The 26,232-nt window shown below is 45.7% G+C and overlaps 1 protein-coding gene across 3 annotated transcripts; it reads right to left on the reverse strand.

The window, feature by feature from the left end:
• Positions 1-133: 133 nt before the first annotated feature.
• Positions 134-25,459, reverse strand: LOC118230087 (protein FAM102B-like). Of its 3 annotated transcripts, none has more exons than XM_035422835.1 (11): positions 25,386-25,459; positions 15,716-15,836; positions 15,207-15,236; positions 14,584-14,700; positions 13,546-13,592; positions 8,693-8,787; positions 7,774-7,869; positions 5,645-5,828; positions 4,863-4,999; positions 3,578-3,641; positions 134-2,698 (listed from the first exon to the last, which is right to left on the reverse strand). In XM_035422835.1, exons 1-11 carry the CDS (start codon positions 25,442-25,444, stop codon positions 2,656-2,658), a joined length of 993 nt encoding a protein of 330 aa, XP_035278726.1. In that variant the 5' UTR covers positions 25,445-25,459; the 3' UTR covers positions 134-2,655. The 3 variants fall into 3 exon arrangements, with proteins under 3 accessions (XP_035278726.1, XP_035278725.1, XP_035278727.1); XM_035422834.1 differs by having other exon boundaries at positions 25,125-25,424; XM_035422836.1 differs by lacking the exon at positions 25,386-25,459 and adding an exon at positions 24,659-24,678.
• Positions 25,460-26,232: the final 773 nt, after the last annotated feature.

Consider the following 26,232-nt stretch of genomic DNA (forward strand, 5'->3'; position numbering starts at 1 on the left):
ATGGTGGAAAAAAGACACGAGCAATTGGGCATACCCTAAAAATAGGAACACAAACAGTCACTTTAAAAAAAAAAAAAAATGTCTGGATGCCAATGGGGGAAAAATACAATTGGGTAGAAAAACAATAGCGACATTTCAATTGTTGAAATGTTTTTAATTGACAATACACAGCGAACATGTAAATATTTACATTTTGGATTAAACAATGGCAATATTCTGCTTTTTTAGGCCATGAAGCACTGTCAAACAGGCAAGTACAACATTTCACAATAATAAACAGTTTATGCTCCTGTGCATTTAATGTCCAAGTCCCATCACATAAACCATACAATGTAGATTTAGGCACGAACATAACCTTGAAACAAATTATTTTCAGATCTTTAGCGAAACTACGCATTTCTGCTGGAATTCAAATCAAGTCTTCAAGATTCAAGAATTCGTATAGAGGAAGAGTTGCGTGGTTCCAATGTGAGAGACAATGCAGCAAGTCCATAGAGATCAATGCTGAGCTGCAGGTGCAAATAGCTCCTTATTTGCTGGGCATATCTCATACGTCACACACATTTGTAATGTTTCTTTTGTCTCGGTTCACCTTAACCTTGTGCTTATCAACAACTGGCTCTTTCATTTAGACTTGGACTTTAAAGCCTCACAAATTTCAGATGAACGCCCGACAAAACATGGAGTTACAGACAAGTGACGTACAGCTGGAGACGGCCTGGGTGGATATCGCTCTGCAGGCAGAAGACAGAAGTCGAACGTAACGACACAACTCGGCCGAGTTTGTGGAAGGGCACAAGGACACAAGGACAACCGCTAAGTTGGAAGAGCTTTGGTCTCGAGAGCAGGTGGGCCTGCAGGAGAGGATCTGCATTTGCAGGGATGAGGGAGGCCCCAGCCTTCACATATTCCCCTACTCCAAACATCACAGTGGGACTGCAGAGTTCATATGTCTTTAATCATATCCAAACGGAGAACATAAACTAAACCAAGCCCGCCGTCCATCTTTGCTGCAAAATATTTCCAGTTCTACACGACTGCACTGAAAAAGCCAACGACAGAACACTGAATAAGACCTTTGGCTTAAGGACATACGATACGGATTACACAAGACATTTTACAGGCCCTGGAGGTATGACGAGGCTTAAGAGTTTCAGCAAAATGCTGTCATTTGAGACGTCAGTGAGAATCACCAGGTTCCACAGGACGAATTAAGACTTGGCAAACTACAGGAAAATCTCTGAAACAAACGCAAAGACACGCAAACACAGACACGCACACACTCACGCACACAGGACCCCAGATTGAGTATTGCACATACGTACATAAACAAATGGCAATAGAATTGTTCATGTCTAGCATGTTCGAGACATACACTTTCATTCATTAAGACATCAAAAATAACTTCACTTCATAAAAAATGTCGGTATATGTACCGTATGGCATTTTTATAGTGGTATGAGCAACTTCAAATTTCCTTTGAACACTATACTCAGCATGAACATTTGTCAGATCATTTTGAACCAAGCTCGGATTTCTTTCAACGGAAGCCACACACATCGTACTCCGTGACTTTAACCGTTAGAACTCCAGCAGCAGTGTCAGTATGGCGCATCTGTCCTACAGTATCAAAACCAACATTCTGAAAAAATAAAGCTCTGATATGTGCATGAGAGAAGAGTCCGCTTGTCCGAACGCGTCTCGCGACGCTGAAGGGTCGTTTCTGTGCGAGGGGACAGCTTCGTGCCGCGGTGGGCGAAAAGTGGCGGTAACAGCTGGGTAATGGGCCTCGGTAAGCGCCTGAGCCGGGTCCATGTGGCAGTGGAGACTCTGAAGCGCACCATAGAGACTCGTTTGCAATCCAGACGTCTGCTGTCCGCTGTCATCGCCACCACAGCTTCAGGTTCCCCCACGCGCATCGCTTCATCTGCGGAACTGCACATGAAAACTCCTCTTTCTGCCGATGGGTAAATCTGGGACCTCCGTGGGGTCAAAGGTTGCGCCGCTCGGTGTCCTCCCGTGGTCGCTCTAGGCTTTCTCGAGCTCTATGGTGTGTTAGCGTTATTGCTGCAGCAGGGCACGCCGGCGCGCTGTGCTGGGAGCTATGGGGCTTTGTCAGTTCAGAAAAAGGCGAGCGTGCCAAAGGCACCAAAAACCGAATGCCCAGGCTCCTTCGGGAATTTGAACAAACGACCTTTTCGAAGCAAATTAACGGACAGCTTAAAAAAACGGGCACTAAAATGAAATGTCGACAACCGCCTAAAACATTTTATAAAAGGGAAGCTGGGGGTGGACAGACCACAGTATTCCCCCTCCTGTTTAAATGGAGTACTAAGTATATAAATGCAGTTTAGGCCTCAGGGCTGTGGCACTCTGTGTAAGCTTTCTGAACGCCGAAAAGCTAAGTCACGCTTAACGGGCGCATCCAAAAAGGCTAGCCCTTTGGAAGAAGCCTTCAGTACACTGGAGGAATGAGTAATCACGGACACGGATTCACACAAACACCAGGGGGCGGTGTTGCTGCCCGCAGCCATACAAGTTCAGTCCGCCAGCCCCGCTTTCTACCAGAACGGAGCGAGATATTTCTGCTGCCGCCTCCGCCTCCCCGTCACGCGTTGGCGGCGGCGCCGCCCCCGCGGTGGGCACCCCTGGCGGCTAACGCTTTATCACCACCTGCTCGTATGACCCGGCGGCAACCCTGCAATGACACACAGGCGGATTCATTACAGGGACACTTCACCGCACCAGCTGTGAATTCATATTAACAATTATTCATCCCCAATCTGTATAATTACTATAAACCACTTCACAAAAACAATGAATGCATTTAACATACTGTCTGTCTCTCTTACTGTACAGTACTTATCAGTCTTGGGAAAACCCATTTTTGACTCATTGTTGCACAAAGAGGGCAATGACTGTTGTGTTGACCGAAGATATCATTAGAAGCAAACTGAAGAATCCTGTGTGGATGTGACTGAAGACACACACTGTTGTGTGAATGTGACTGAAGAGACACACTGTTGCATGGATATGACTGAAGACACTCGCTGTTGTGTGGATGTGACTGAAGACACACTGTTGCATGGATGTGACTGAAGACACACTGTTGCGTGGATGTAACTGAAGACACACTGTTGCGTGGATGTGACTGAAGACACACTGTTGTGTGGATGTGACTGAAGACACACTGTTGTGTGGATGTGACTGAAGACACACTGTTGTGTGGATGTGACTGAAGACACGGTTGTCTGGATGTGACTGAAGACACACTGTTGAGTGGATGTAACTGAAGAAACACTGTTGTGTGGATGTGACTGAAGACACACTGTTGTGTGGATGCGACTGAAGACACTGTTGCATGGATGTGACTGAAGACACACTGTTGTGTGGACGTGACTGAAGACACTGTTGTTTGGATGTGACCGAAGACACACTGTTGCATGGATGTGACTGAAGACACTGCTGCCTGGATGTGGCTGAAGACACACTGTTGTGTGGATGTGACTGAAGACACAGTTGCACGGATGTGACTGAAGACACGCTGTTGAGTGGATGTGAGCCGTGCGATACATACCTGGTGTGTTGGCTGCCCAGTGCAGTGCTTCCTCCAGGACCAACAAACAGGCGCAGACCCTCCTCTGCAAGTTTAAACACACACACACACACACACACACACACACACAGGCAACACACACACACACTTAGATACTGCCAGGATGGGTACAGAATCCCAAAGATGTAGTGCTCTACATCATGAAAAGCTCGGTTGCTAGGCAATCTAAAAATACACCAATAATGACAGGGGTGCTGTGTGCAGCAGTGGAGGTCAGAACTTGGGAAATGCAAGGTTGACTTTCCAAAGGTGGGTAAATACTGACAAAATCATTCCAGCATCACTGTGGTCTATTGTTCAGAAACACGTAACACATTTAAGCCAATGAGACCGTTGTTGCCAATATGAATCATGACTAGGACGTCTTTTGAGACACCTGACGAAGACTAAATATAAAACACCAAATAAGGACATATCAAATTGCACTTTATTAGACAGAACTGTATACACAGCAGATGTATATGCAATGAGCTCCTGATATTGTACTGGGTGATGGTGGATACATTGTGAGGTGCTGATTGTGAGTGCTTTGGCAGGGCTGCAGCAGTGATGCTCTGTGTGTGGGTGGGAATGCTGGGAAGCGATGCTCTTCTCAGCTCGTCAGCGCTTCCCGCCCGCCCGCCTGACTGCCCACGTCTGACAGCGAGGCTCCATCACTGTCGGCACGCTCCAGTCTCCTGCCCTTAGGCTACGTACACCCTGATAGGCTGCAGCTCCTTTAATCTGGGCTTAACCTGTCCTCATGTACAGCACCTACTCCTACTCCTGAGTTACTCTGTCCTCATATACAACAACTACTCCTACTCCTGAGTTACTCTGTCCTCATGTACAGCACCTACTCCTACTCCTGAGTGACTCTGTCCTCATATACAACAACTACTCCTACTCCTGAGTTACTCTGTCCTCATGTACGGCACCTACTCCCACTCCTGAGTTACTCTGTCCTCTTGTACAGCACCTACTCCCACTCCTGAGTTACTCTGTCCTCAGGTACAGCACCTACTCCCACTCCTGAGTTACTCTGTCCTCAGGTACAGCACCTACTCCTACTCCTGAGGTACTCTGTCCTCATCTAGAGCACCTCCTCTACTCCTCGAGTGACTCAGATGCTACATCTCATTTAATTAGTATGTTTTGCCCTCCAGTACTACATCTACTGTGCCCACAAATTACTTTGACCTCAAGTACTTAACTTTGAAGCAACCTTCTCATGAACAGCGCATTACTCCGTGGAGCAGCGCATTACCTTCAGCGCTGGAGTCCAGCAGGCTGTGGGTGAAGTCCTGACTCTGCAGGATCTTCTCCACGATGTCGTCGGCGTCCACGCGCGTGGCATCGACCCGCTTGAGCTGCGACTCCATCGAGTCCTGCTTCACCGTGTGCCTGCGGACACGCCATCAATTATTCACCGCCCGGCACCCCGGCACCGCCGGGCCTGGGGGGGCGGGCCGCACCAAACCCGCGTCTCAGAGACCCCCGCAAACGCGCTATGAACGGACGCGGCGGTCTCGCGTTTCTCCGCCAGCGAATCAGGAGAAGGTACCGGGTTACATTCCGGTAAATTCACTGCCCTTCTGAGACCGCAGTGTACAGGAGGAAGTACAGCGCAGGCTGGATAACAAACTGCCTTCAAGGTGAACAGCGGCAGGCCGAGTGAGCGACTGCTCGCAGCGGACTGGGGACCATCTCTTGGAGCTCTTTATGTTATCCACATAATTTGATTTTATTGTACCCCAAATGCAGACCAAAAAGATTTAACTTCCCTTTGCTGCAAGTGGTCATGTGACACTTTTTAGTTTGGTTGACCGGTGTTAGCAGCTGAACACAGTGCTGCATGTGGCTACATTGGCCTGACTGCAGACCACCATCTTAGTGTGCTGTAATGTGTTCATGGCTTATTCTCAGAACTATGCATTTTCACACATCCACTGCAGTGGTATTGCACCTCCTAGTGTCTGTGGTGCCGCTGATAATGATAAGTTTGTTCCCCCTGGGCGGGGTAATGAAGCTCACTTGACAGTGGCCCACCTGCTGAGGCGTTCGGAAGATGAGCAGCCGTGGACAGGGGTGCCCGGGTGTTCGGGGACGGTGGCGCAGGCCTCGCTGGGCTCGGGGATGCTGGCGATGCCCGTGGAGGCGCTGTCCACCGAGGTGTTCCTCCTGTGGGTGAGCTCCGAAAGGCTGGAGGAGCGAGAGTGCCCCGTGCTGTAGCCTAGAGGGGGGGGGGGGGGGGGGGACAGAGAAAGAGAAAAATACATGAAGATACACACATTAATGCAGTTACAGATACTCACACACCTATGAACACATACGCACACCTATGTATAATTAAGTGTATTAATAATGCATTAACATAAACAAGCATACACATATTCGCCGATCACAGTGATCACTGCAGAGCTAAAAAAACAAAAAAGAGGGCTGAGTCATCTCACCACAGCGACTGAGGAGAATGAATGACAAACTGATACAGCTGTACAGTGTGGTTCAGAGGTACTTCCGGGTGTGAATAAATAACACCACTTCACTTCAGCCTTAACCTTAACGCTACCTGTTCCTTTAGCCTACCTTCAGAGACATTAAAAACCACACCATAAAGACGCGCAAATGTGGTTTACCTTATCTAAACTGCCATTTTGTCCTTAAATGTACATGGTTACATGTACAGGAACTGGTTTTAAGTCTGTTCCTGCTTAGCAGAACTAAAGAGATGAGTGAGCAGCCAAAATGTATAAAATTTCACTACCTTTTGCACAGAATTTACGAGGACACCCACTCTGGTGTTATTTGCGCCTGAAGTACATTGTACAGCAGTACAGCATCGTGCTGCTAATATTACATTTATGTCCTTGCCATTGGACAAATGTGCTTATCCAGATTGCAATTTTATGAACAGCCCGTTTATACAACCGAATATCTGCAATTTAAGTTACATATCTTGCTGGAGGGAATCAAACGTACCACCTTTGAGCTTTAAGCTAAGTTCCTTAACCATCATACGCATATCTGTCGCTCATTAAGCGGCTTGAGCCTCCTACACAAAATGGCTGCTTCGGAGTCCCTCTCCCACGGAAGTGACAAATGAACACAGGGCCTGGACCCAACACCTACAGTTGTCAGCAGCACCCTACGCATGTCATGCTACGGAAGCTAAGCAGGGTTGGGCATGGTTAGCATTTGGATGGGAGGCGACCTGGGAAAACTCGGTTGCTGAGGGCAGGGGGCACTCTTCTGTCTGTAAGACAAGAAATGAATCCACAGGACCAGTGCGGCGATGGGGGCGGCACAGGTTTAAACGTCTGGCCGCACTGGCCGAGTGGCGAGGGGGTCATGGAGGGCGGGGGGCCACTGCTGCTCAGCCATTTTGTAAAGGGTAATCGTTTCTCACTGAAGGGAGCCACAAATCTCTTTAATGGGGGGCTGGTCGTGGAGATAATCGAATGACAGCGACGTAATTGGAAAAGGCTGAGTCGATGCTACAGAGTCAGTCCAGGGCGAGGATGTGCGTACACACTGTGCTGTCGTAAAGGTTTAATGGAGGAAATTACTTCAGAAAACTGAAGCTCGCAATTTGCCAAAAGGTCGATGAATCGCATACGTGGGACTGAGCAAACAGACCCATGGCAACAATTCAGCACCACCGTGACGACCTTAATACACATACGCGACGGAACAAAACACAGGAAAGACACTTAAAGCAGTGTGTGATGTAAAGAAAAGATACTTAACACATGTATGTGATGTAAAGAAAAGATACTTAGCACATGTATGTGATGTAAAGAAAAGATACTTAGCACATGTAAGTGATGGAACAGAGCATGGGAAAGACACTTAACGCGTGATGGAGCAGAACAGAGGAACGTCAGTGGGGAATAGGTACATCTTCATTATAATGTGCAGGGGTCATACCCATCAGTCAGGCCTACTGTGATGGACATCTCATACCAGGTATTAAAATTCCTACTATAATTCATGTCTACTGATTGATGTGTTTGTAAGATCACTGGTAGCACCAGTGGAAATGATCTCCTCTGGGAGGACAATAAAGTGCATGCAAGTATTGACCTATTCATTCCCCATTCAACTGTGCACAAGCTGAAGCCTTGGGCAGCAGGAGAGGCTGACGGCTGTTAGCATGCGCTAGCAACGTAGAGTACCTGAAACTTTGGACTGCTGGCTGGCGTAGCTGGAGGTTCTGGAGTGGCTGTACACTCCCAGGTCTTCGGGCACGGAGGCACATTTCCCTGGGTGCTCTGTTAGAGGGAGAACACGGGGGGGGGAAAGAGGGAAATTCAGCCATGGTCCTGTGTCATGCTCCTCTGCTGATGGTTCAGAGGGCCCCCGCGGTCAAGCGGGAACCCTGTGACCCTTTCCTGTGTTGTGTCTTCTGCCTGAGGAATCCTAAGGTTTGGGTGAACTATGCCGTTTGGTCTTGATACTGCCATATGCACGTTTCTTATATATGAACACAATAGAATGATTAACTGTGACCATTCAGCATTGACTGCAATCAAGAGACTTTCAATTCCCTACATCTGTGCCAATGGTGAAGTGATTCAACCATCAAACTGTTATCTTGAAATTCAATTCTGTGCTGAGAGTTAAAATAGGTTTGTCAATCCAGCCAATCCCCATGTTCAGCCAAGTTCCTAGAAACAGAGGCCATGTCAATCGGCAGTCTAAAGGGAAGAGACATATTCGACCCATTGGTCAATAAGCCAAAGCCCAGGTTCTCAGCCCAGTGAAGCATCCCAATCAGCGGCAGTTGTAGTTGGCAGCCCAGCAGAGCAGCATTTAATTGGCTGTAACGTTGCTCAGGGAGAGTTTCTGTTGGCAGGGTCTCTCTCACCCCACAGCACAAGAGCAACTAAACTGGTTGCCTAAGTCTCAGTGCCCTGACTACCGTTCCCCGTATCAGCCGCACTCAAAATACACTCCTTTGCTGAGTAACTGCACCAGTCCACCAGCAGATTGTACAGAGAAAAGAAGCGGCAGCTAGCGATGTGTATTTTGTTGGCTGTGGAGGCCAGTCAGTGCTCTTCAGAACTGATGGAGGACACTGCAGGTGTGAGATACCTTGGAGCAGTGCGTGCGAGTCTCTGCCTCTCCTGTCCTCGTGCAGCCGCTCTGCATCTCCCTGTATGCCAATGTATGTGGCGGTGGACGGAGGCCTGTGGGTAAAGGATGCGATTAGTGGGCAGGCAGGATGCACACTCGCATGCGCATGAACACACACACACGCAGTACCCATAATGTTAGAAGGCTATACACATTACACAACGTTCATTCAGCAAATACAATTATCCAGAGACTTAAAACAATTCAGCAGATGCCATTATCCAGAAGACAGTTCACATAATGTAGATCATGTAACAATGCAACAACTGCTATAATCAATTACACTACACATAATGAACCTTCCTGCTCAATTAACCACCTGAAAGGTAGCCTGTGCCTTCAAGAGCATGTTAGCACCTGCTAATGTGCTAATGTGCTAACGTGCAGGCACCTGCGGGGAAACAGCTGCAGGTGCGGCCCAGCCCAATGCAGCCGCACGCTGAAGCTGCATTTCTCAGCCACAGGGACAGACGAGGAGGAGAGTGTGGCTGCAGGGGACTGTGCTGACTCACTGGCTCAAGTCCCTCACCGGCTGTTTGCTTTACTTGCTTTTCAATGTTACAACTGGTCATTGATTTCTAAAAATGATGAACAGTCACTTAATATGGACAAAAAATAAACAAATAATAAAAACTTCAGAAAGCTCTGTCATAAACCCAAGGTCACCGTAAAGAAAATATCTGGAATGACAATAAAAAATGACTTGCCAGGGTGTTTAAAAAAATCAGGACAAGGAGGATAAAAGAAAGTGGGTAAAGGATCCAAGAACCTGTCAGAACGGATGGTTAAAAACATGTTTCTAAAACAGTGCGAATTGGAAAAACGACATAATCTTTTAAACCCGTGTCCCTGCCTCGTGCTTCACTCTATCCATCTCCAAATATGCGGTTAGCCTTTCAGCTAAGCCTACGCACTGCAGCACCCGATTCTGTGGTCTCAACTGCACTGAATACAGACAGGCATCGGCAGAGGACAGTCCGAGGACACAGTTCCTCTGCTGTATGACATCTCCCTGTTTAAAAGGACCCAGAGGATGCTCTACAGGCAAGTGCCTAAAATGTCCAACAAAATACTTCATTTAAAAATTAAATATGGCCAATTCCCAGAATTCTCACTCTTATTTTCAAGCATGACTTTCAGATGTTCTTGAGTAGAAAATGAGAGGTCAACAACAGCTAAGGAGGCTTTTAAGTTTACCCTATCAGTAATCTCTTGCCAAAGTTAACAGTGCTTCATTGACGTGTGTATGCACTGGATTAAAGTGCTATTCAGACGGCAATGTCAACCGCCAGTCACACTGCTTTTGAAGCATTACATCTTTCATATTTTCAACAGATAGTTATGTTCAACAGACTATCACTCGTGTATATATATATATTCATGAACCCTCCCCCATACTCATCTGTTCCTGTCACATTCAGCCTGTCAGAACAGGAAGGACCAAAACAAGGAATTCAGCAGCCAAATTCTCCAGTCGCAGAGAGGAGCAACACACTGAATTAAAGCAAAGACCAAGAACGCTCTGTACCAGCCTGATAATAAGGAATGAAGAGATAACCACTGTGCCCCTGTGGTACAGCTCTGAGCTCTTTTGAAAACTTCAAAAAGCCCTTCTGCTCATCAACCAACAGGTTTTATGAGATGTGCTTAACTTCTGCATGTTCCCAGGGTAAGTGGTGACCGGGCTTTTTATCAGGGCTGCAGAACCAAGGGGAATCCACCTCCCCAAAGCTACGTACCCCTCGAATGCCCATCGAGAGCAGTTTCTCACAGAACATTACTCACGCAGCAGCTCATTCCAACGAGAGATACGATCACGGAATGCGGGGATTACTGCAGACTGAGCGTCAGAAAGAGACTCTGAGGCCGAAGGAGGACGAGCGAATCAGCGACGTCCGCTTTCGCAGGGGGCGGGGCCGCCAGCGCCACGTCGGCCATTACGCGAGCCCTCGTCTGGGAGTTCCTCCGGCTCAGATGTGGAAACGGGAGCCGGGGAGCCCTGGTCTGCGTTGCGCGTGTGACTCACGACGTGGGGGCGGGCGCGGACACGGGCGGGGCGGAGGGAGCGCACGCACGCTGCCTCGGAGTCAGGGGGGCGCCGGCGACGTTCTCCGGCACCCGCCGCCAAACCCAGCCGTGGCTTCGGTGACGAAAGGCTTACACACGCAGCGCGCACATTCACCGCCAACCGATGCAGGAAACACACCCACTCACGACCCGCTTTTGGGCTGCAGTGCTGTGGGTTGCAGTCTGCAAACCTGCATGCATCTACACAAGTCATTAAGAACTACTCTGGAACTCTCCGGAAAATAACAAACAGAAAAACACTTGACCCTCTCAGTAATCTAACTTGACTTTGCATTACCATTAATGCCTATCTAAACAGATATTACATACATCTAACAGGAGGATGGTCAATTTAACATTCTATAGTTATCTGCCTGAAGAGTGTAAGCTAACATTTAAGTAGAGATTGCAATGAAATTTTCAGTTCAGTATAAAGGAGCCCCCTACTCTCCCTTCTTGTGTGTATGTGTGAGTGTGAGTGTGTGTGTGTGCGTATGAGTGTGTGTGTGTGTGTGTGTGTGTGTGTGGGCGTGTGTGCGAGTGAGCGTGTGTGTGTGTGCATGTGTGCGTATGTGAGTGTGAGTGTGTGTGTGCGTGTGTGCGTGTGTGTGTGTGTGCGTGTGTGCGTGTGTCTGTGTGTGCGTGTGTCTGTGTGTGTGCGTGTGTGCGTATGTGAGTGTGTGTGTGTGTGTGTGTGCGCGTGCGCGTGTGTGTGTGCGTGCGAGTGCGTATGTGTGTGTGTGTGTGTGCGCGTATGTGAGTGTGAGTGTTTGCGTGTCTGTGTGTGTGCGTATGAGAGTGCGTATGAGAGTGCGTATGTGTGTGTGTGAGTGCGTGTGTGGGTGTGTGCGTGTGCGTGTCTGTGTGTGTGCGTATGTGAGTGAGTGTGTGTGTGCGTGTCTGTGTGTGCATGTGTGTGTGCGTGCGTGCGAGTGCGTATGTGTGTGAGTGCGAGTGTGTGTGTGTCAGAGTGTGTGTGTGAGTGTGTTTCTAAGAGATGGATGGGACCCGCTCAGTCAGGGCTCAATGAGTTTTGCCTAAACACAGTGTGCTGCCAAATGTTTCACCTCTAGCGGTGCGTCCGCTCGACCCACTGCAGTCTGCCGTATCAGATACAAGCCAGAAATCAAACAGGACGCAGCTCCATTTCAACAGCGCTGAGATTCCTCCGTTTGAGCCCAGGCAGGAAGTGACCCGATACACGTTTCTTTCACAACCACAAATTCACTAAGGGCACCTTGGGCCATTTTCGGCAAAATTCCAGCACTTTCTTATTTAGCACGTACTATACACCCAACTGAACCTTAAAATTTACATTTTCCGGAAAAATCCGGAATATTTGCTGTAGCATCAGTAGTCGAGTCAGAACATGGCGTGGTATGCAGGGTATGGTTTGTATAGGCCTTCATCTGCACTAGGAATTTAAGCTTGTGCAATGCAGAGCCAAAGTCTACAACTGATTTATACACACATTCCAAAGAAACACCTCGTGGCCAGATTGCTGCGGCATGAACAGTATTAACCTTTATCTTGCAGGCTCACTTTTCTGTTCAGGCCACTTATTACATCACTGTTACAATTAAAAGAGATGCTTTTTTCCATAGAGATGCAGTGTGTTACTATGACCCGTTTTGTTAGGCAAAACAAAGTATTCCATTACATTAATTGCACATATTGCAGTATAAAAACAGTTAACAGTCTTAAGCTGAAGTGACAGCAAAGGTTTTGGGAAAGAGTGTGGTAAGAGACTAATCTTCACAGCTCACTCTTGAAGGTGTGCAGTACTGCACACACAAGTTCGTCCCCGTCACCAGCCAGACGATATACGACTCTGAAATAACTCGGCATTAAATCAAACGGCAGCCATGCTGGAAATGACTCTTTTTGTCTTCGACCTGCACAAGCCTTCACAGGACCCAGACTGATTATGCAGCACAGGCTGCTAGCCCCCACCGCCTCGGGCAGCAAAGACGAATGACATTTGAATCAGAATGTTGGAGCTGAGGGACCGGGGGGCTTTCTGTAAATCGCGCTCAAGGAACCTTCCAGAAATATCTCGAAAGTTGGAGAAATCACTGTGTGCTGCTGACAAAAACTAAAAGGGCCTGCGTGAAGGACAACGGCTCCTCCGTCTTATTCCGTTCCACCAAGCTGGTCTGGAAATCTCATCCAACAAAACAGGCACAGCCCTCAACTGAGTCTATGAAACTGTCTGAGGGAGAAGTCTGACTGAAAACCTCCTGCAGTGGTACAGCTAGCTACTCCTGAAAAAGAATTAGTGTGAATCTCCCCCACACAACTTAAAAAAGAAAAATAATACTAAAATAAATCTAATTTAAAAAGTGAATAATACGTAAACACCAATGCCAATAAACACCATTAAAGTCTTTCACAAATTTTAAAAAGTGCACTCGTATCATATCTGTTTGGGCAACTGGTAAAGGAAACCCTGTCAGACACTTCCTGTGAAGGGAACTCATTCTCAGGAAGTCTTAGTGTGGGCAAACCGCAGCATTGAGCTCACAAACGTGCTCTTCTTATAACCAGTCAGGCAGCGCAACTGCCTGTGGACATCCTATAATAAAATGCTATCAAACTCTCATTCACGGTTGTCTATTTTATGGATTCTGAAAGTGTAAAGTCATGTCGAAGTCAAAGCAGCATGCAGACCAGATGAAAACAAGAGCTGCTCGCAGACTCTGCCGGCCATAGGCCTGCAAACCATAAAAGAGAGGCGTCCTTACGTTTTGAAGCAGGGGTCCCCCGACATAAGCTGCGTGCTGATCACCACCTAAAAAAACAGAACCAAAAACCTGCGTTAAACCTCGGGCACTGTCAATTGCTCCTAATGTGAAAACGTACTGCACACACTCTTCTCTCCCAACAAATTTATGAAAATGAACCATTCCAAGTGCTGTTGAACATGATGGTCCAACCATAACTGAAACACCAGCGTTTCATGAATAACTTTCACAGAAGAGAATGCGTAAGCAGTCTTTCTAGACTTTTCCATGTCCACGACCCTTTGCAGAGTACCTTCAGCCGCTTTTCCACCGCATGGTACCGGCTCAACTCGACTCTACTTGATTTTGACTTTGTTTTCCACTGCAGATAGTACCCCCATCAATGTAGCTGGTCGTCATAGCGATGCTGCATGAAACTGCCATGATGTCATCTTCAACGCGACACACACAGGAACAATGGAGGATATCGAAGGGATGGTGTTCTTGATTCTCGGTATGTGGCTGTTTGTCGCAGCAAGGAGACAAATTTTGTTTCAGAAGAGGCTGAAGGCAGCAAGACATAAGACTGCTGAAAAAAACAGGAGAGTTTGGGAAATCCTACATCAGAGCTCAGACGACAAGACGACTCTGACGCAAGAGGGTAAGCTAACCTAGTGACGATTCTCTCTGACCAATCAGTGGTCTGCAGTGTTCTCGCGTCACCTTTTGGTATCGCCTCAGCTCGCTTGGAACCTCGACGGAGGTGATACCAAAAAAAGTACCAGGTACCAGGTACTATCCACAACTTTTGCCCGATGGAAAACCAAAAAAGTCGAGTAGAGTCGAGTCGAGTAGAGCCGGTACCATGAGGTGGAAAAGCGGCATTTGATCCACATCCGGGCCCTTTCACCTTCCTCACGTTACGAGTTTGCAGACGAGCTCCCTGTTGGCTGACGCGGCCCCTGGTTACCATCTACCAGCTACCAACACTCGACACACAGGGGACGCGCCATATTGGCGCTCAATGCGGAAGGCGGCCTCCACCCCGGGAACCCTTACCTTCAGGATGGAGTTGTCCTGCCGCATGTTCCGGGTGTCGTACCCCTCCAGCAGGCACCGGCGGGTGGTGTTACCGGAGCCCGCAAACTCCGCCAGGTTCAGGTCAGCGAAACCGAGCTGCGCCAGGGGGAAGAAACAACCCTTATTCTTTCGTTTTCTGTCGCTCTTACCGAAAGCCTGACAACCTGAGCCCACATATCTATGGGCAGACACTTCAGTGCCAATGGAGTGATTTTTTTAAGCACTTGATGTGCTTACATTTGTTTAAGCACATTTCATTAGACTGAATTCACTAGGCATGGAAAAATCTACTTATCTGAATCTAAGTGTGTGTTTGTTTAAACAGCATCATATTAATGTGGGTGAGGACTGGCAATCTGCTAAAGCTGGAACTGTCATGCAATTTTTATATGAGCTCAGCCAGATAAACACTCTTAAAAAGTCAAATATTCTTTGTCCTGACAAAGCAGTACTGTGTACACGACCATATCGGTGCCCTTGGTACCAAGTGAAGTCTTTCACTAATGCGCAACACTTCAGTGATACCGGGAAGCCAGCAACTTTACAGTTTGATCTCATAAGAACAAAAGAAGAAAATCAAGCAATCAAGCTTTGAGTTCTACCTTAGCATACGTCTTTCCACCCTTCAGTTCCTGAAAACAAGAAAAATACATGGTCATTACATTAAAATGGCAAAGTAAGAATCTCTAGCCTAGTACAAAGCTAAGCCACAAAGCCATGCACTTCATGCCAAACAGGCAATTTTGTTACTTTGTGGCAAACTCTGACAAATTTTGGCAAGGCCTTTTGTTTTTGTACACAGAAAAGCAATATATAGCTAATTAAAGGTGTACCTCAAAATAAATGATACCGAAGTCAGACTGAATAATAATATATCTGGTCTTAGTGAGATCGAGCCCAAACCCATGTTTTTCCATCTTAACTTTAAAATCATTAAAGTTTTAAAACCACAAAAGCTTTTCATGCTACCACTTTGTTACTTCATTACACTCTTTTGTCATTTTTAGAAGCAGTAACCCTCTCAATGCGCCATGCCTATGCCAGGCCCTGGCGCATTGCAGAGGGTCACACGCCGAGCGGCGGTGCCAGGCGAGTCGCGCCCGCTCCAGACCTTGCGTACGGACACGCGGCACAAGCAGGGGTCCAGCACGCCCGTGCTGGCGCTGGCGCTCATCTTGCACAGGAAGGAGAACTTCTTCCTCCAGTGGACGCAGTTGGCCTGGACCATCTCTCTGTGAAAACAAGATGGAGGGGGCTGCAGGTTGTCATTCAGTTCTTCACCAATCACATGTACCCATCCCATAAACATGAATGGATACTGTAGCTGTGGGGGTGAAATGGTGCTAGAACATTTATTTGTGGAATGCATGGAATGTTTAAATATTAGTCATACTGGGATGGCGGGTAAGCCATAAACCATGTTAGGAGCTGACAAGGCGTATTCCCATATCTACATAGCAGAATATGGCACTTTTAGGGTTCTATAGAAATGACCACAATGACAACAGACTCCCATTCCTTACAAACATCAACTTCTGTATCCTCTGACTGCATGTAAACACACACAATTCCCTTATAACACCACAGCCACACGAACCCCAAACCCCTTATTCTGCACATCCCTTCTGCTTCTTATCTTTCTGCTTCTCTATAATTCTTGGCTCACATCAACCTCATCCAATAAGAGTATTGGCTCATGTTCACTTCAATAACAGCCTCTATTTGCCAAGTGACCTGAACAAACGTAGGAAGACTTGAGCTGAATTGCTTTGGAACAGTTCTCCTTAAGCATTGTTGCGACACATTTGTTAGTTGCATCATTCTGATATCACTCATTTGCAATGCAGACAGATATTAGGAATTGTGTTTTTACAAATTCTTCACAGTGGGCTGTGTGAATAACCTGGCTTTGTTAACGTCGAAAGATTTTTATTGAGATAAAGCCCGCGCTGATGAGAAAAACACTCAGGCAATTCCCTCAGGCCTGGGAGAGACGTGCACTCAGAGGCAAGCACTTTACTGCCCTGCCTCACAGTGAGCACAAGCCCGGAATCTAGACTGAATCTAGAGGTCCAGAAGGGTGGAACTCTGGGTTATATACAATCAAGACGTTCAGCGAAAAATCAGCTACATTTAGTTGAGAAGTGGAAGTTTTCCAGCCGGCTAGGACATAGCCAGGCTACATCCGGTAACCCCTGAGCTGCATAGGAGCTAACCCAGCCTGTTTACGTCAAAACATCTCTCAGACCAGATTTCCACCCCTCTAGATGCTTAGACTGCATCTGGATTCGGGCTCGCGCTCACTGGGCCTGCTGCGAGGCTCTTCCTCGGTCCTGGGTAGGAAGACGAGGGGCAGCGGCACAACGCGGGCACCCTTTCTCCCAGAAAGGCCGGCCTCCTGGCGGCGCGGCTCTGCGGCGCTGCAGCGGGCGTAACCGGGGCTGGAAGGACGAAAGGAAAAACGACACCGCAGGAAACGCGGCCGTCTGGAAACGATGAAGGCGCCCCGCTTAACGAGCTCCGTCTGACTCCGGCCCTCCCGTATACGCAGCGCTGTGACTAAACAACGGCGAGCTCGCCGCATTAGTCAGGCCGCCGCCGCTTCACACAGATCACGCATTCCCGGAGGAAAGGGGCTTAGACTGATGGGAAATGTACCGCTGGCTGGATGAAAACCAGGAACTGAACCCTTCCCGTGACCCGGAGTCGACCGAGCTTTCAGGCGCAAGTCGAAAATGAAGTAACATCGCCTGTTAAAAGGGTTTTCTCGGCCAGCTCCTAACCGTAATCTGAGGTGTGTGACAGAAACCTCCAAATCCCATTAATTATAACGCACTTAACGTCGCAAGCGTCATGCCTCTCCTCGGCTGTAAAGGCCGAACGGATGTTGAGGAGGAGAGTGACTATTGCATTAAGAAAATGCCGTTGCTTTGCACTAGGCTGAAAGCCACACATTCATCCAGATGAAGAAGAAAAAGGAAAAAAACGTTCAAACTTGAATAGAAGACATGTGCTATGATGCCATAGAAACATAATAAAACAACACAGGGCGTTTTTTTTTTCATTCTAGCCAAGAACTCTATAAAAAAAAAAAAAAAAAATTTTAAATTTTTTTAAAAAAAACCGGTGACAAATGATTGCGTAACTCGAGAAAAAATTCTGCCTGTCTGCAAAATGAGATGAATCACGTGTTTTTTTATTTTTCTAGGAGGCCCAACTGTCACGAGGAACCGATTTGGTGCTTCTCACAAGAACGTGCCCTAAATCAAATCATTCTGGTCTCCAGCAGAATCTGAAACATGCAACCTATAAAAGCTGAAAGAGTCCAGAAAAATGTGTTTTTGTGTGGCCTTATCGCTGGAGAAGGTTTTGCTGCGGCCCCATTGGACGACTGGCCAGATCTGTGACTATTTGAAATGTTCAGCAGTGTTTTTATGCTGGCATGTGGAGGCAGGCATTTGACTTTAAGCAAATGGAAATTGGCATTTCAATTAGGCTAAATTGTCATTCTGTGCCTGTTGTCCCAGCTGGTTGTCTCACTTATGGTTAGTGGATCACATGCTCACTCAAATGATCCATCATAGTGCCATCTTACAAATGACAGTGTTCAATGAGAAACTCTAGATATCTAGAGCGCAGGCAAACTGAGGAACGTAAAAATGTACAACGCAAATGTGCAGGTTTCAGACAGAAGTCGCGCTGCATGCATTATTCTAAAAATCCCAATTAAAGACACATATTAACAGATACCATTATAGCATCCTTCATCCAGGCTCATAAGGCTAATTGGAGTATATGACGCTGCTCTTGGTAAATATCTTTCAGTCTTTAATGACCGTAGTGAACCAGAACCTTGCTTTAGCATCTGGTGCAGTGTTTCTAACAGCAGTCTTTGTCACTGCGCTGGGGGGACAAGTTCAGCGCGTGGAGCCTCCCACTAGAGCTGCCAGTCAAGCACTAACCAATCTTAGCCCCACTTGGCTAAACCTCGTCTTACTGCAGCTGGTGGGTTTTGTGCTAAGGCTTGGCGTAGCAAGGGCAGAGGAGAGGACACACTATACCTGTCTCACTAAAGACTACAATTACTGCGGGGCTAAACCTGAGACATCCACTGGCATGGATAGCAACCTCCTCCGACTCAGGGGCCCTGATTACTTTACACACATTACTGCAGTGCACTTCCATCCATCAAAGCCGGCAAGGAAGGGCTCAAGTCAAGAAAGGTACGTGGCGTGAAATAAAATAGCAGAGTTTGTTAAAAAGAAAAGCTGTCCGTTACCTCGGGCAGAGAAAATTACAACTCCACAGCACTGAAAACAAAAGCCATGAAACAAAGTGTTCATCAGAGAAACAGAGATCAATCAGAGTTCATGCCTAATTAATCGGGGGAAATGGGGCATGTTAGCTATTCTGCTATATCCCCACGTGCTTCTCCTTGTCTCGCATGGTTACTTGAATTAATGATAACGGACTAGGTTAATGGAACTGTCTAACCATTCCACTGACTGCGCAAAGGTCATTTGGACTGGTGCAGCATGGGAAATTTGCAGGATGGCTAGTAGTATAGAAACCACTTAGCAACAGTGCTCACGTTTTTTCCAGCACCATTCCACAAGGAATGCCCCTATAGAATCATTTATAATGGCGTCCAAGTGTTACTCCTAACACAACTTTGGCCTCAGACCAGGCAGTCACAGAAAAGGGCCAAGCTGCAATACAGATAGCGAAAAACATGAAACCAAGTGACGTCATGTAAGATCACATGGGACGTTTTCAACCAAAATCCCCATGACCCTCCTCTCTGCCCAGAAAGAGTACAGAATTAACCGCCCCCCTCCCCACATCAAAATGCTGCCCACCACAAGGGTTAGAGGAAAAAAAGTAAAGGGCTACATGCTGCTTCCCCCAATTCTGCTCAACCACAGCCATTCCTCATCTGTCAGGGAAAAACTAACCTGAATGGATCGCTAGGGCCTCCTGCCCCCTACTTCATTTAACAAGGAGAAAAGGGGCCACCACCTTCATCTAATTCTAAATTAACCTGACCTTCTTCAGACCACACAACAAACAAACGTGAAAACGCCTCCTTATAGAAGACTAATTTGCTGTGCAGCAGGGACAGAGGGGAAGAAGTCTGCCCACACAGACCATCTTCTATAAACAGAAACAGAGAACAAACAAGTCCTTTTCGGCATATCGAGTGTTTTTTCTAACACACAAGCAGGTTGCCATGGCAAAATGCGCTTTCGGTTTCTGAACATGATCTGCTAGAGGCTGGAAGGCAGCAATGCTCCACGCTGCTTTTCCCCTGTGACTCATGTGCAAGCCTGTCTAAAAGGCTTCAGTGCGTTTACTCTCATGGTTCGACCTCTGAGGGAAGATCCTCTGAAAATAGTACGGGGGGGGGGGGGGAAGACCAACAGTGACATTACCTAGGCATTTTCAGACGAAGGGTCATCCATTAGCCTATTTGGTGTCCAAAGGGGGAAGGCAATTACATTCGCTCACGAACGTAGCAAGCTCCCCTTGCACACCGGCACAGATGCAAATTATGCTCATTTGTGTGAGCGTGTGCAGTCGAGACCACAGGATGCACGTGTGAAAGAACCACACCACTCTGCCGGACCACATACCCTCGCTGATCTGATATACGACATCAACAAAAACGAGTAAAATTATGTAAGGGGTTAACAGAACTGTGTTGGATGACAAATGGTGGTCAGACTCCCAGAATACCTTGAGGACAGTCAGACTTCTCTATCTGCGAGGAGTCATCACAAGGTTTCGGTCATGCAATGATTTGCAGTTTTTCAGTTAATAGGTAAGTGAAGCTTGTCCATTATTTACAACAATTGGACAGGGCCGTCACTTTCTGTATACGTTATTGATCTGGAGGAAAGGGGGGAAAAATAATCAAGGTCATGATTCATTCCACAAAAATGCCAACGGTCATTGCACATCTTTTTTTATTACACAGCACCATGAAGTCGACTGAAATGAGTCATTCAGTCCAATTTTGTTTCCACAGCAAAAACAAACAACCCTAAACATTGAGAATTTGGTCAAACTCATTGATTGTTTTTCTTTAGCAATTTAAAGAAGTAACATCTGGCATGCTGGACATCTACATAAAGCAGGTAGACACTACGGCAATCACTGAACGATAGCACGTGAAAGATTCCTTTCAATCCTTGCCTTGGCCACCTAAACACTGTGCACCTACTGCACACACAATCAACATCAGACAGCAATTATTTCACCTGAGTCTGATGTCTAAGACTTCAGAGTATGAATTCAATAGGCAGGGAGACTTCATGAGTACAATCATTCAGATACTGTGCAAACAACTGTGCCGTTAAAACCGACTCCAGGACATCAGGTCTCGTTTTTGCTGGATAAATAATAGCAGATTCATCACCTGCCTGATCTTCATTTCCTCTGCCTGACTCATCTAATCCATAATCTCACTACATCAGCAGATCTCCATACTACAATACCTACCCCCCCCCCCGCCCATCCATCTCATCCTCACCATGTTGGCAAAGACCACTTTGACAATATGACCCTCAGCCTCTCTCTCAACCAGGGTGGTACATAAATGGCTTTTAGATACCTAATGAAGGCCTTCTGCGGGCTGACCGTAGCTAGAGGATGAGAGCTATGAAAGGCTCACTCAAGTCTCTACTCATGAAGGGCATTAGAGAGCCTGCTGGATGTTGCATGGGGAACTGCCAAGGGCTGATTCCCTGGGGAACAGTGTACTGGGCCAGGGTGGAGATTAGGGAGCACTTGCCAGTAGATTGTTAAATGTTTAGAAAAAAAAACAACAAAAAAAGAAACAGGAAATTCCCCCTGCCCCACCCTTCTTTCACCTTTCAAAAATAATCCTTAAAGCTGTCAAAAGCCAATGTTGAAAAACCACCGCAGTGACCTTGATCACACCTGTACAACAGTTGGCAAGCAACATCCAAAGAGCATCATAAATAGAAAGATACAATGGTACTAATATGTGGGCACTGAGGAAAAGTGCATTGAAAAGTGAAAAATGAGAACCGTATCAAGATGTGGTGAGAGCACCAGTATCTATTTCACCAATCCAAAGATCCTGTGTCAAATAACAGAGGTAAGACAAGAGGAAAGCAATTGCCTGTTGGCTAAGAAGGAACAGAGGGTGATTTTGCAAGTCAAAGTTAGGCCTATGCTCTGTACATAAAACCCTCCAGCACAAAAATAGAAAGCCTGGTAAAAACTCAGGTTGCTGACAAAGCTTGGCTCCCAAAATTCAAGAACTCCAGTGTCGTAATCCACAACAGCCACCTCTTTTACTGTGACTGGGACACCGACTTCTAGCTTTTTTATCCCCCCAAAGTGCCGCATGATTAGGGCTTAAGCTTGCTTTCTTACCTGGTAGAAATATCACATCATAAAATAGACTGAAAGTACACTGACTGCACAATCAGCAGGACTTCAGCCCTCATTTCACACATCATTAATGCTACCCTGAACTGCAGAAGCAAAGACCCCAGCAGTCTCATGAAGCTAAAAGTGGGCCTAAATGTCAGGATTCGGTAAGCAGTCCGCATTCTGTGGTGGCCAGTTTTGATGTCTTGTTTACGCCTGCCCCTGACAGTGTCCGGCCACTGGCTGTAGGTCCCTACACCGTGAATGCTGCAAAGGTTAAACTTTCATCTTCCCCCGATCAGCTCTAACTGGGTCCATATAAAGTATGAGCGCTCTGGCCAGGAAACACCCACAGAAGCTGGTTAAAGGTCAACCTCAAAGGCTAAAGCTCAGCTGGGTGGGGAAGCTACTATTAATCAATATCTAAAAATACAAACTTTAAACATAAGCTTAAACAACAGCCACCATGTCCGATATGACTGTTTGCAATAGGATAGTCTGTTACTCAATAATGGTAATTACAGTAAAGCAGTAAAGCAACTGGGCTCAAATCCCATTACAAGTGTGACTTCAGTTCCTCATTAATAAACCTGGCTTGTGTGTTTAAAAAAAAAAAAAAAAAAAAAAAACACACACAACAATTTGCTTAATTCTCGATAAAAACCTATGATTAGCCTACATTTTACATTTTGATTGCATTTCAGATGGTCAAAGTACTAAAGCTGATAACCAACATTAGAGAGAAACAAAGATCATTTTAGAATAAAATATTCAAGAACTGTAAAAAAAAAAAAAAAAAAAAGACTTTAGGAACCAAAAAAAGGGAAGGAAATGTTACAAGGTGTGCTTAGTCATCCCAACAGTCCCCATTACCTTTACTAGCACTAGTGGCCTGCTTTCCCTTTCAGCTTGTGTCTCTATGTGAAACAGCAGAGTACTGAAGAAACCAGCTGACATGTTGAAATAAATGAAAGTTGCTTCACTTCGTAATCCCCACAAGTGATCTGATTCAAAAAATGATTCAAGCCTAATCATGCCAAGAACAACTTCAAATCTGTGAATCCAGCACAACCACAGAAGTAAAAAATCTGGCTTTAAAATTTACATGAAGTAAGTACCCCACATCCCCTAAGCAAATGCAGCATGGGAATACAGATTGTAGACAGACTCACAGGAAAAACAACAAGGTTAACAATGCAGAAAATAGGGTGAGAGGTTATAACAGAATGCAGCAAGGTGCAGTTTACAACTCCCAGTCTGAATCTACTTTGTTACGCATTTATGTCTCTAGAAGAATTTTAAAAGTATACAGAATGTCTATGGCTTAACTGCTTCCAATATCAATAGCAGGGTTTGTTTAAACCGCTCACCCATTGCAAAACCTTAACTCTTCTGTGTCATATCGTTCCCGTTCTTCAAATATAGTTACGTGGAGCACACCTACCTGAATCACAACAGCCACTACAAGCAAACAATAAATCACATCCACTTGCTGACAAGCCATTTGACTGCAATCAAATACTGTGCATTCATGGTTGGGTACAGCAGTATTCATTGTCAACTCCAGAACCAAGAAGAAAGATTCCCTCTCCCCTGTGTTTAAACTGTTCTTTTCACTTTATGGTTTCACAGGCTCAATAACATGCAGCTGGGTCTTTAGTTTAACTTCTAATTTAACTTTCATATCAACATAGCAGATAGCATTTCCAAATGCAGAAGCATGCTACAATGTCTGTGCCTTAGTGTTGTTATCACCTGGAATGAGAGGCTGGGGGATGACAAGCCTAAGAAAAGCAGCTGATACTACCTCAAAGTGCTGATATTCTTCAAGTACAAATATTGTAGCAGGTTCTTGTCATCACTAAGGTGCTGCTTTGTTTCCCCCTTGAGCTACTTGTTGACATCTATGAACAACACCTAGCAGTACTGGCCGAGCCTAATATTGATAATACTGTAAATTTAAGAAGTATGTGACGAATAAAAATCCCATTTTGAGCGGAAGCTTAGCAAACACATTGATACTAGTAACTGGCAGGTTTTCCTATATAGACTGTGTCCACTTAATCGCAAGACATTAGCTAGCAAGAGAATTGACTACAAGAAATTAATTGCGTCGTATTTTTTATTTTAAGTTACTGAACGCACTCGATTTGATGATTAACTTTCTGCTACAGATACCATACATTCTTTAGCGATAACAATCATAAACGGCTAATCGAACTGACGTCAAAACATTAAAGTCTTGTGGTTTCTATTCCAAGTTAGCGACCGTTAGCTCTTATCCACAGTAATTAGTACCTGCTGCCCGTAGGATGGCTAGCTAGCTGGCATGGCATAAGTGAATCAGCTGGTTATCGCCTGCTAATTACCATGACAACGATTCTTTTGCAAGGTGGCAGCAACATAGACAACAGCAATGCCAGAACTAACGTTACTAACTCACAGTGAATGAATTTAACCAGCTAGCTGTATAGCTAGCTCGTTACGTAGCTAAAACTACTACTACAATATGAACCTTACTGAAATAACTTAATGTAAAGTCAGTCTAGCCAGCTACCTAGCTAGCTAACCAATGGTTTCGTTAAGTTACCCTCCACTGCAGTGGCAATGCATTTAACGTAGCGTGGCTGACTGACTAACTTGGCTAACTCACGTTCGTTAATGAAAAGCAACCGCATGGTCAAGTCAACATCTGCAGACAGGCAACTTAGCCATGCAGAAATATTGTCATCAACCAGTATTCACATCAGACTAGCGAACGATACATAGCATATAGTTCATAGCACGAACGTTAGTCTACCTAGTAAGTGAATCAAAGTTAATGAGTAAATTCGCAAACCATTTGTCCAAATAAGTCACAGCCAATATAGCTAACGTTAGGGTAGCCACTTGTTAATACGTAATAAGCGACAACAAGTTAGCTGGCTGGCTAGCTAAAATTTGTCTAACTAGATAGAGTTCGATAACACGTGAAAATGAGCTGGTTAGCGACGATTTGTAAACTAGCTGATCGGACCACCAATCGCCCTGTCATTCCAGCACTGGCCAACGCAAACGTTAGCAGATTAGTAGTTAATGCTAGCTAGTAAGCTAACGTTCATTAAAAACATTTTTCTTACCGAGACGACTCCTCTGAAAAGCCACCGTCAAGAAGCCTGACTTTACAAAACAGGACACCGTTAACAAAGGGAACAGAGGACAGTTCGTCCAGCTCGAAATCAACTTTAAACTTAAATTTCTTTTTCTTCATCATGATGAAAGCCATGCAGCTATTGCAATAAGAGTACTGGCAGCCTCCTTCAAATCTCAGACTCCGCCAAGAACAGCGAGCACTGAGTGAGTTCAAATATTTACACCCCCATGATTAGCTAGCTACTCACACTGCTGACAACGTAAACGGCGGAAGAAGTCCTATTTTGCAGCATGGAAGGCATTTCATTCAGCAAATACACTCCGCATTTGATTTTAATTGGTTTACAGTGTGCACGTGACTCTTTTGGACCAATAATAACATAACGTGGTGCTTATGTTATTTTTTGACGAAGCCCGTTTTAAATCAAAGACCGAATACGACGTTTGATTTTGATGCTATGGGCTTCATCATCGAGGATACTACTTGCTCTGTAAAATTTTTGATAAATTACGTACATTACTAGAGCTAATATCTAGATAGTCAACTCACATAATCCGAATACAATTACGCACAATTAAAGGATAAAAGTAATACAATACTTGCGTTTTGCACATTTATTTTGGGTACGATTAGATAATCCACAAGATTCATTGAGTTTCTCCACCCTCCCCCCGCCAGAATCCAGCTGTCGTTCTTGAATATCAACAAAGACACATTATGCAGGGATGCTTGCATGAAACCATGATTTTGAACATGCACACATTTACATGTTTTAGCAGCCATCTGTATTTAGATAGAAACGATTCGTGCTTTGTTTGTCACGAAATTGGTTACAATTCGCGGGTATTCGTAAATAATCGCAATTTTAAGTATGCTCATCGTAATTAATTTGCACTTAAAAGTTAATTAAATGCATTGTCCTCAAATAAGTGAAAAACACAAACGTAGGTTATTTGACAGACCACACAACCTATCAACAAAATGTAGAATGGCGATATGTCGTACTGTTCAGGTCCGTTGAGTATAATATTTCATTTACAAGGGATCATTATTGAACTGGGAATAATATCTCAACTGGAAAAACAAAAGAGATC

Source organism: Anguilla anguilla, chromosome 6 (assembly GCF_013347855.1).
Source record: "Anguilla anguilla isolate fAngAng1 chromosome 6, fAngAng1.pri, whole genome shotgun sequence".
Lineage (NCBI taxonomy): Eukaryota > Metazoa > Chordata > Actinopteri > Anguilliformes > Anguillidae > Anguilla > Anguilla anguilla.